Genomic DNA, 12,377 nt, shown 5'->3' with positions numbered 1-12,377 from the left:
AAACAAATTAAATTCTTAAAAACTAAGGAGAAGCAGCAGTAAGAGAGGGAGAGAGTTAGCTATTTTTCTACTTGGTTTACCTTTTCACTTAGCTAATGCAGTTAATTTTGCCTACTCAATAACCTGACTCAAACAGAGGAATGCTATTTAAGTTAGCTAGCTGGCTAAGGCTATCCAACACGGCAACTCTTCCAAGTCAAGGTAAGCTTTCGGTTGTGTTAATTTATTGCCACCAGGGCCCGGCTGTGTAACTGCTAAACTGCTTGCTGTACACTACTGTGTGATTGTACACATGGATCGGATTAGTGTCATGATACCAGAATTTAATTTTGATACCCGACGCAAGGTTTATAATCACGATACTCGATACCATAACGATACTTGATAGCAGGGCAAAAAAATATGCATATTAGCCAGTCACAGAAATCAGCGTATTTTGCTTTATTTGCATATTATAACAAAGCACTGGGCTAGTGAATTAAATTAATGTCCGCTTTAGCTGTAAGCTAGCAAGGAAAGCTAGCATCCAAATCGGATGTTAGGTACTCTATTTATATGAATCCTGTATAATTTAATGGCCAATAAGGGTGCAATCAATTAGCTAATCTTATCTGTTTCGAACAACAGCAATGATTTCAGAGCAATCTGAGATGGTGGGTGTCATGGCTTGCTGACATGACATGGAACAACCCAATGTCGAGATAGAAAGGCTCATCTTTGTATCTGTGCCATAATGGAAAGAGGGTTCAACTTCTGGAAGCAATTAACAAGTCTAGCTTAACAAGTCTAGCTTAACAAGCCTAGCTTAACAAGCCTAGCTGAACAGACAACATTTTTCAGCGTGTGCATCATTGTGTCTTGTGTTTGTCTCGAAATGTGCAGCCCTGCTTCTGCACTGAACAGAGATTAATGATGTGGGGGTTGTGCGATTTTATTATTATTTTTTTTTTTCACCTTTATTTAACCAGGTAGGCCAGTTGAGAACAAGTTCTCATTTACAACTGCCACCTGGCCAAGATAAAGCAAAGCAGTGTGACAAAAACAACAACACAGAGTTACACATGGGATAAACAAACGTACTGTGTGTGTGTGTGTGCCCGAATAAGTGTTTCAGAGGGAACCAAGAGCGAGTCGGGAAAGATGGACCCAAACACACAGACATTTATCCACAACGCTGTCAAGTAATTCCACCCTCGCAGGAAGTTGTACACTTGTCAGTCAGCTCTGAATGTTGTTGTGGTGGAATTTTGAAATATCTTGCTAAAAATATCCCCTAGATTTCGCCATGTCAGTTGCTCAGCTCAATGCACACGAATGCATTACAAATGTCATATTAAGAATGAAGAGGAAGGAGCATCCTTAAGGACCTCTGAATAGAATTTGTTTGGTAGTCAAATGGGTATGTTTTGTGAGGAGCCTATTGAGAAAAAGGATAACAGAATGAAGTCAGGGTAGTGTTAATTTCAAATGAGAAAAATGTAATTTGACAAGATGGTTCTCAATAACATGGTGTGTTATAAATGCCCATGACAATTTCTGGTCCCAGTGCTTACATATGCTTAGGAAATAGCCTAACTTTAGTATTATAAGGCTGCCGTAATGTAAAACGTCTCCCATTCCATACTAGGGCTGTGCGGTATACTGTATTTTACTATATACCGGTATTTATGCACGGACCAGTTTGGGTTTTTACTTTACCTTCTATAACGGTATTTGAATGTTTGGTTTGTTAAATGTGATACGCCGTGTGTAACGGCCATTTTCATAGTTTACTCCGCTACTTGAGTCAGCTCTCTCTCTCTCTCCATGCCGCTTTCCACACAGACCTAGTCCCACCCTGTTACTCAAGGTGCGCATTTGTTGTTGCTTGACCACGAGACTCTTTTGTTCAGTCTGCATGGTAAATACAACACATACAACAATGTTTCCACTTTGATCTTAATATACATCCACAAGTGTTATATAATTACAATATTAGTTTGTGTTTATTACATCTTCTGCAAACAGCTAGTTTGTATTTTCTTAGCAAGTTAAGCTAAATCGTGTTAGCCACTAATGCTAATCGCTAGTTAGCTGGCTAACTAGCTAATAAAATTACTGAGTCAGAGCAAGCGTAGTTAGCTAATACAGCCTGATACCATTACTGGTGGAGGCTTAAATCAGCATGTTGTTTGTGCAACAGTATCTTCTAAATCAAAGAGGAATAGGCGAAGCATGAGTATGTTGGCTATATAAATAAAGATTTAATGTAGCCAAAGATTATAGGGTCCCCTAGGAAACACTGAACATCACTTTGCTTCCTACCCTGTCACAATAACTCGTCCTTGGCATTTTCATTCGTTGTCATGTCAAACAGCACTGTATTCAAAATGCCCACGAGTACTTATATTCTAACTACAGAATCATAATAAACATTCTATTTCCATGATTCCAAAAGTTCACCCAAGTGTTTTGATCTAAATCACAATTTGGTTAAAAATAAGGCCTAGTATTTTTGCCCATATCGTGGCAGTGTGGAAATAATGTCATGAGTGCAGGAAATGCAGAAATTGATGGAAATGCAGGAAATTATTTTAATTTGAAGTTGAATTGAACAGTATAAAACAATCCGACTGGAGAAAGACCCATTGAAGTAATTTAAAATGTGTTGCCACCCTAGGGTCACGCACTACTCAAAGCAAATTTAGAACTTTTATTAATCAAAAACATAAAATATCGTCATACCGTCACAAATGTGAAAAATACCACGATATGATATTTTGGCCATATCGCCCAGTCCTATTCCATATATTATCCTACCATTATTAAGTAGTAAGGCTGCTTCATTTGTTTTAGTTTGTTTCCTCTCAGGTTAAGGTTGATTTGCTTTAATTGGCTTTTCTATTTTCAATTGGTGTACTCAAGCATGTTCCATTATAATTACTCGGTCTGAGCTGTAAGGCCACGTATACTCTGCAGTTACCATAGTAATACTTGAACAGCTAGCTACATATAATTCTGATATAAAGCCTTAAATTCTAAAACTACTGTAACTGTACTATAATAATCATCTGCATCTCAGTACTAGAGCCGTCACTACAGACCCTAGTTCGATTACAGGCTGTATCACAACCGGCCGTGATTGGGTGTCCCATAAGGCGGTGCACAATTGGCCCAGTAACGTCCGGGTTAGAGTTTGGCAGGGGTAGGCCACCATTGTAAATAATAATTTGTTCTTAACTGACTTGCCTAGTTAAATAATAAAATTTGGTCGTCTGGGGTCGACGGGATGAAAAGTCTATCTTCCAGAGCTTCCTGTCAACATTGCAGACTCAATCTCCTCCAGTCCGGTGTCGCTCCTTAGCTGGATAATGATGTTAGTTGTACTACTATTGAGTAATAATAATACAATACTAGTTAACACTGCATATTCCCTGGGCTGGTACCCGTCTGGTCTGTCTGCCGTGTCAGAACTAGACTCTGTTGCGTTCACGAAAGACAAGTCTGGAAAATTTGGAGCGCGACAATGGTAGTGAGGGGAACAAAGGGATAGGACAGCATCCAAATGTGATCAATTGATCTGTCACTCTGTATTGTTGGGGGGAGATTTTTGGGGCCGGTGGTGATGGGTGTCGTGAGAAAGAGGCCCCACCCCTCTCCTGCTTCGTGTTGCTCCATCATTTAGCGTTTTGCCTTTCTCTCCCTCTTTCCATCTCTTCTTCAGTTTCGCATCTTGCATTCTAAGCAGGTAGGTGACCTTTCCCGCTCCCTGACTTTCCCACACATTGTCTGTGTGTGTCTGCGACACATTCATTGTGGTGTTTGCTCTTATGTATGTTGTCTGCACATATACACGCGCCGCCTACACAAACCTGTGTGATATATGTTCACCATATTTTGAAGTTCATACACTTCACACTGTGAAAGCACTGTGCACATCACTTCGTAGATGTCCTCACTCATTCCTATGTGGCTGATAACCCCCCCCCCACCCATTTGTACTGCTTCTTCTGTGATAGGGTTTCATGATCTTTCTACATGGGGAGAACAAGGAATGTGTTTGTATAATGTGACAACATGGCAGCTGTTCTTACTATGGCTATCTGTGTATAAAATGCTAAATGTAATTTAGTTTTTGTTTTGTGCACATATTACTTCAATAAATACATACGTGTCTTATAAGGCAACAATGGGTATATGACACTGGGAAAAAATCAGTAGCAAGCTAGGGGGTGCGGTGGCATACCCCACCACAAAACTTTTGCCCTAAAAAATCAAATTTGGTGACATCTTTAACACCCCAATAACATAAGGGTTAGTCGTCAGCTATTTGGCTGGCAGCTGGCACTTATGGAACTCACTGGTCTAAGCTTTGCCTGGACAACATGACAGTCATAATGTAGTAGTACAGCTTGTCCTAGAAGGATCATTTTTATATATTTTAGAGTGGAATTCCACTCCCCTTTTTTATATTTTTTTATGCTGTATTACAGATAGTGTAGAAACAGAGAGAGAATGGAAGGAGGAGGTATAGCAGGAATACAAGATGCAGGAATTGAATCTAGTCTCTGGTGGGAAGGCACGTGCATGCTCGCAGTACACGTCCTGGTAATCCGTCTGGCCCTGCGGCCTTGTGAATGTTGACCTGTTTAAAGATCTTACTTACTCACGTCGGCTGCGGAGAGTGATCACACAGTCTTCTGGAACAGCTGGTGCTCTCATGCATGTTTCAATGTTATTTGTCTCGAAGCGAGCATAGAAGTAGTTTGGCTCGTGGCACTGGGTAGCTCTCGACTGTGCTTCCCTTTGTAGTCTGTAATGGTTTGCAAACCCTGCCACATCCGACAAGCATTGGCGCGAGTGTAGTATGATTCAATCTTAGTCCTGTATTGATGCTTTGTCTGTTTGATGTTTCATCGGAGGGCATAGCAGGATTTCTTATAAGCGTCCGGTTTAGAGTCCCGCTCCTTGAAAGCAGCAGCTCTAGCCTTTAGCTCAGTGCTGATGTTGCCTGTAATCCATGGCTTCTGTTTGGGATATGTACGGTCACTGTGGGGACGTCGTCATCGATGCACTTATTGATGAATCCAATGACTGATGTGGGGTACTCCTCAATGCCATCGGAGGAATCCCGGAACATATTCCAGTCTGTGCTAGCAAAACAGTATTGTAGCTTAGCATCTGCTTCATCTGACCACTTTTTTTATTGATCGAGTCACTGGTGCTTCCTGCTGTAGTTTTGCTTGTAAGCAGGAATCAGGACGATAGAATTATGGTCAGATTTGCCAAATGGAGGGCGAGGGAGAGCTTTGTACTCGTCTCTGTGTGTGGCGTAAAGGTGGTCCAGAGTTTATTTTTTATTTTATTTTTTGGGGTGCATATTTAACATGACATTTGGTACTGGGAGCGCCGCCTCTGGTTAAGCGTTTTCCTGTTTGCTTATGGTGGTATACAGCTCAATGAGTGCGTTCTTAGTGCCGTGCGTTCTCAATGAGTGCGTTCTTTGTCGACCGCTTCGAAAAATACAGATTCAAACTCTCTTGGTAGATAGTGTGGTCTACAGCTTATCATGAGATACTCTACCTCAGGCGAGCAAACCTTGAGATCTCCTTAGATATCGTGCACCAGCTGTTATTTACAAAAATACATAGTCCGCTTCCCCTTGTCTTACCAGACGCCGCTGTTCTGTCCTGCCGATACAGCATATAACCAGCCAGCTGTAAGTTGATAATGTCGTCGTTCAGCCACGACTCTGTGAAGCATAAGATATTATTTTTGAATGTCCCGTTGGTAGTTTAATCTTCCGTGTTGGTCATCGATTTTTATTTTTCAAAAATTGCACGTTTGCAAGCAGAATGGAAAGATGTGGGGTTTATTCGATCGACTACGAATTCTCAGAAGGCAGCCCCGCCCTCTGACCCCTTTTTCTTCGCCTTCTCTAAACGCAAATGACGGATCTTGGCCTGTTCCCGGGAAAGCAGTATATCATTCACGTCGGACTCGTTAATGGAAAAAAAGGATTCTGCCAGTCCGTGGTGAGTAATCGCAGTTCTGATGTCCAGCAGTTATTTTCGGTCATAAGAGACTGTAGCAGCAACATGATGTACAAAATAAGTAAAATAATAAGTTACAGACAATGCAAAGAAACACAATTGGTTAGGAATATGTAAAACGTCAGTCTTGTTCTCCGGCGCCATCTTGTATCCTGATGAATCCATTACCTGGTTGCTAAAATTCTTAATGTTATCCTAATTTCAGTTTGTGACAAAACAAGTAATGTATATTGTTGAGAATCATTGTACCATCTAAATCGCTGTGAAATATATTTTCCAAAACCGAAAATATTGTATTTTGAGCTGTTTGACGCTGGGGTAAAAAAAAAAGAAAAGAGTAAAAGACGCAAAAACAAAACATAAAAACGGGACACATAGAAATTGCGCACATAGAACAGATCTACCGCTTCTTTGACTTGCTTTCAATGAGAATGACACATGTATAAATCACATTTCTATGTGAATTTGGTCAGGTCGCCCAAAAAGTTATACATTGCTGTAGGGATGCACGATATATCGGTGAACATATCGGAATCGGCTGATGTCTGGTTCAACACCGATGTTAAAAACCGATGTCAAAGCTACCATGCATACGTATATGACTGAGCAGTCAACAAGTCGAGCAGTCAGTTGAAAGAGTAAGAACATTTCAGCGAGACAACACAAATGGGAAATCCATTAAAGCCAAGATAATGGAATTCATTGCCCTTGACAATCAACCGTTCTCTGTCGTGGGTGATGTTGGCTTTCGCCAACTGGTCGAGCACCGGTACACACTACCAAGTGCGCTATTTTTCAGATGTTGCCCTACCGGAGGTACACAGTAATAGCGTCACTGCTATTATTTTCACGACATACAGAACATATTATGGAACACCGTTTGGGTCTTTGCGTGTCAAAAAAGATACAGTAGCACTGTCAAAGTTGTAAAAGAATTCAGCAAACAGTGGCCACGAACGATGTGTTTACAATACCGCGTTGGAAATAAAGCATCATTTGTTTGACCAACTTCTGGGGAAGCTAGCTTTAGCTTGGTACCTACCTAGCACCAATACAACCAGCCTGCAAACAATGACCAGTAGAAACTGCTGTCATATTCATTATTCTTAGCAATGATTTAAGAATCCTTGTAAGTATCAGCTAGGTTGCCACTTGTTGTTCGACTATTGAAATTGCACTTCAGTTCATGAAAATAAATAGCTACTTAACCCTGTTGCCCAAAGCTAACGTTATATCCAGCCAGCTAGCTTCAGCTGGCTAGTGAGGAATTTGCGGTTTGTCTTCAAAATAAATCAAATCCCAAGTCAAATAAAATGTAATTGGTTACATACACATGGTTAGCAGATGTTAATACGAGTGTAGCGAAATGCTTGTGCTTCTAGTTCCGACCATGCAGTAATATCTAACAAGTAATCTAACAATTTCACAACAACAAAGGAATGAATAAGAATATGTACATAGAAATATATGGATGAGCTATGGCCGAACGGCGTAGGCAAGATGCAGTAGATGGTGTAGAGTACAGTATATACATATGAGATGAGTAATGTAGGGTATGTAAACATTATATAAAGTGGCATTGTTTAAAGTGACTAGTGATACATTTATTACATCCAATTTTTTATTATTAAAGTGGCTAGAGATTTGTGTCAGTATGTTGGCAGCAGCCACTCAATGTTAGTGATGGTTAGTGATACGTATATGACTGAGCAGTCAACAAGTCGAGCAGTCAGTTGAAAGAGTAAGAACATTTCAGCGTGTTTGATTGCCTTGCAGAGGGAGTAGCTACACTGTATTCGGTCATGTTTCCGGTCACCTTGCCCTGATTTAAAAGCAGTGGTTCGCTCTTTCAGTTTTGCGCGAATGCTGCCATCATGCCACAGTTTCTGGTTGGGGAAGGTTTTAATATTCGCTGTGGGTAGAACATCACCGATGCACTTGCTAATAAACTCGCTCACCGAATCAGCGTGATCGAAGCAGTCTTGAAAAAAAAAAAAAAAGATGTCAGTGATGCCAATGAATACAAATAGTAGAATTATGCCATACCTTTATTTTGAAGGCTAACCGCGAAGTCCACTATTGTGGCTAGCTATACATGGATGGGTCCAACCACCATTAATCAAATAAGAACTGTCTTATAAATTAGGGTGATTTTTAGATGACACCTAGCTATATAGTTAGCTCGCTAACTATAGCTACTGAAACAGATTTTGACGTATCTTTTTTTTTGTACGCAAAGACCCAAACGGCGTTCCATAGAAATCCTGATTGAGAATGATACGACTGAACAACGAAACAGCAAGTAAGTGAAAGAAATAGGTTTTGATTGTTTTACTGGTAGAGTGGGGACATATGTAAATGCCACAAATTACTTTTTGGTGTGTGTGTAACCTTTATTTAACTAGGCAAGTCAGTTAAGAACAAATTATTATTTACAATGACGGCCCGGACGACGTTGGGCCAATTGTGCGCGCCCTATGGGACTCCCAATCACGGCCGGATGTGATACAGCCAGGATGAAATGCAGTGCCTTAGACCGCTGCGTTCGTGTGTGTGTGTTAACTATTTAACTGTACTAGAATGCTTAAAAGGCCACTCATTTTTAAAATTGGTTATCGGTATCGGGGTTTTTTGGCAATGAAAATATTGGATATCTGTATCGGCCAAAATTGTTATCGGTGCATCACTACGTTAGACCTTTCATTTAGGTTAATTAGATTGGTTGAAAGTAGGCTCTTGGTTTGTCCTAACACAGGTACAAGCTCAGGGAGCATGAAACAATATTTTTTGGGGGGAGGGGAGTGGCACCAACCGAGGCATTACTACCTTAAAATTGACTGATAATAAAACACACGTTTTCATTTCCCGTTTGAGAACGCTTTCATACGGTGGTGCTTGCTGAACTAGACTCCTTTTGCTACTTGCGTCATGGGAGGGGGAGGTCTGCCCCACATGCCTGTCACTCCTCATCAGCCAGTCAGGCATCAAGAGGCCACCCTAAGGGGTGCCTCGGACGCAAAGGGTCATGGGAGTAGAGGACTAGGTAAATAGGGGATGTCTGTGTGGTTGCTTTGTAGTTCATTGAGAAATGTATGTGTGAGTGCATGCTTGTGTGCACGTGTGAGTGCCTGGTGTGTGAGGGCTGACGTTGCTGTGATGTATGGAAACTCTCTAGAGGGGCTCTTAAGAGCAAGACTGTGCAAGACACATATGTGGTCCGAGACAGTGAATGACGCAAATCATGAATAAAAAAACAAAGTTAATGCTCAAATTCAGTGTGTTTGTTTATTACAGTTCCCTCCCATTTTTCTTTGTGCATTTCAAAGAGGGAGGTTTGTGTGGTAGACTGGTTTGGGTTTCCTAGCAGAAGTACCCCGATGCTCAGATACAAACATGCATGCATGGAGTTCACATATTCAATGTACACATCCACACGGTTAAGAAATACACACAATTTGTTACTCACGGATGCTCGTTGCTCCCACCCAGCCTCGCTTTTTGAGGAGCCAATCACAAGCCACAATGTCATGAATATGAATCGAGTTGAGTCCCGTGGCTACAAGGCTCTCCCGTATCCAAGTGCGGAGCTATTTATAGCCCCTGATCTAAAAATACAACCACTGTTCCTGCCCACTACAGTGTCACTTTTCTGTACACTGACACCTCATTCTAATAGTGCACCTGTGTACAGTGTTTTCCATGGAGTAGGGTTAACTTGACCCTAGATGCTGATCTTGAGTCAGTATTGCATTTATCCTGGTAATGGTTAAGGTTAGGATTGGAGGAGGGGAAGCTGTTCCTAGATCGGTACCTAGAGTAAACTTTACCCCTAAACGTTTTCCCCATAGAAATGGGTGAAGATGAAGCACCTTCTATCAGGGCTGGGCGATTATGGCTTAAAAATATCTTGATTATTACAAACTTACGGGCAATTCACAATATACATCTCGGTTTGAATGTTTCCTCCTAATTGTTCAACCAGCTTATTTAAAGGTGAAATACACTGCATTTCAAATATCAGCAACAATCTAATGAATTCAGGGCTTGTGAAATTATACCTGGGCTAAATATAAGCCTTCCACAACCATAAGACCCACTAATGTAATTATTTTATGAAAATAATTTAATCATTTTTGCAATCACTGATCTGGCTTTTAAGTCTGTCTATGAAAATTCCCTTTTTGTTAAATGGAACCAGAACCATGCATAGTGCACATTTACTAATAATGACCAACTTCTTGTCACAGGCATTATAGAACATTAGCACAGGTCTCATTATAAACCATCTCTCAAGCAGAAGTCCACGTGCTAGTTGGTAGGCAGCTAATCTTTATATTTAAAGTCTAGCCATCTTGGTTATATTTGCAAGCCAACAAAGTAGAACACAAACCCTTCTGTCTATCTCCAACTGTCTGAACAGATTGGTTGCCTGTCCACTGCTCAGATGTTGAAATCAAGTGGTTTACCTTATTTGTCAGAATGAGAAAGTTGCCAATTCCTTATATAATAGTTTTTTTATGCTCGTTGCACATTTTATAAAACGTGTACTAGACAGCTGGTATTACAGTGTGACAAATGCTGCTAGAGGTAAGTGGTACCACAATGAGGCGTGTGACGAACTGAGCATTCAGAATCAATGTTCGTTGATGCTCCTGTTTTAGTAGGTTCTGCTCTTCGCACAATTTTTGAGGAGTTGAGACATACAAATGGTATCGTCAGAAAGGTTTTCTTTATTACAGTAAAATGTCTTTATTGTGTTTCGGTGTCCTTGTGACCAGTTCTGCTTGACCAAACCTCCAAATGCAAATGGCGAGTTGAAACTGTTTGTCTTTGTTGTTGTGAGTGACGGGGGAGTGGCTTGCGAGTGGGAAGGTGCACAGCACACACGGCACAGAAGGAGCGAAGGAGACGAGAGCAAAAAAACGCTAATAAAAATGAAACGATATATTTGGACCTCGATTCTTGCGATAGAGGCATTTGGAACATTTGTGCTAAAACAAATAAGAATGAATTTGATATCGGCCAGCCCTACCTTCTATTCATTGTGATAATGATTCACAGGGTCATGGTTTGGTTTCCCCTTTGTTTCAGGGAGGGGATGCGGGGGGAGGATTCTCTCACCAGGCATGTGTGTACACTGATGAGTGTGTAAATTGTATAGCATCGACGTAGAGCATTATATTTGCAGGAAAAGCGAGGAAGAAAATGTTTTGGGCAATAGCGTCACCATACCCCGCAATACTATGTTAATGCAACCAAAAGGCAACATTTACAGTAGTACAAGCTTCTCTACTTTCTCAGTTGATTTTCCATACCTGTCAAATGCATGCTAGTAAGCGTTTGTGTGCATATGCACTGAACAGGATAACCATAGTAATGTCTTTGTATGTTTTTATTTTTTCCCTCACCTTGAAATACCTTGAGGGGATTCCCACCGGTTCAGTCAGAGGATGATGGCTGCCTCCCAAGTGGCACACCTATTCCGTATATACTGCACTCATTTGACCACGGCCCATCGCACTACTTGGATCCTAGTCAAAAGTAGTGCATTATATAGGGAATAGGGTGCCATAAAATACTTGAACGTACTAAAGTAGTTTTTTGGGGTATCTGTACTTTACTATTTATATTTTTGACAACTTTTGACCTTTACTTCATATACTAAAGTATATTTTATCTATGAAATGTACATTTGACACTTAAGTATATTTAAAACCAAATACTTTTAGACTTTCACTCAAGTATTGTTTTACTGGGTGACTTTTACCTTAATCGAAAATGACTCTAGTATCTTTTACTCAAGTATGACGATTGGGTACTTTTTCCACCATTCCCATTTGGGATGCAGACAATTAGTGTCGCAAGGTATACCGGTACCACGGTAATATCACGGAACCAAAACGTCATGATACTTATGATACCAACATTTTAGAATACTGTAGTACCGTTTCATATGATACTACCAAATTGTTGGGCCCTACCGATCTAAAGAACCCGCTACTGCCTGTTATAAAATGTTTATTAAGTCAGTTTTGTTTATAAATTCTGTTAAATTTAAGCAACAGCAACTAGGCACTTGTATGCGCAGGTCCAATAATGTCCACTTCATTTTCGTGCCAGGGTTTCTGTTACGAAAATGTGGTGCAGGACATTTGACGGGCAACATATACATTTACTGGACATTTCAGAAATCTGACGGACCCATGTGCATTGGTAAACTGATTAGGGCGTCCACCCAGAGGAAATCTATTCAGCTACTTTGAAGCAAGGTAAGACATCATATATTAAGCCTCATATATTAACATGTTCAGGTTTCGGGGCGGCAGGTAGCCTAGTGGTTGCAAG

At 40.7% G+C, this 12,377-nt stretch overlaps 1 protein-coding gene across 6 annotated transcripts in view; it reads left to right on the top strand.

The window, feature by feature from the left end:
• Positions 1–12,377, top strand: part of LOC139567041 (serine/threonine-protein kinase MARK1-like) — a 95,003-nt gene that overhangs the window by 46,866 nt on the left and 35,760 nt on the right. For 3 of the 6 annotated variants that reach the window (XM_071388475.1, XM_071388474.1, XM_071388472.1), the window contains exon 4: positions 3,704–3,727. The exons of the other annotated variants lie outside the window; for them this stretch is intronic. In XM_071388475.1, coding sequence (XP_071244576.1) covers positions 3,704–3,727 — 24 coding nt within the window. The remainder of the gene's footprint in view (positions 1–3,703; positions 3,728–12,377) is intronic. 6 annotated transcript variants of the gene reach the window in all.

This window comes from Salvelinus alpinus, unplaced genomic scaffold (assembly GCF_045679555.1).
Source record: "Salvelinus alpinus unplaced genomic scaffold, SLU_Salpinus.1 scaffold_40, whole genome shotgun sequence".
Classification (NCBI taxonomy): Eukaryota; Metazoa; Chordata; class Actinopteri; order Salmoniformes; family Salmonidae; genus Salvelinus; species Salvelinus alpinus.
The sequence above is the reverse complement of the archived record's forward strand: the minus strand, read 5'-3'. Positions and strand labels throughout refer to the sequence as shown.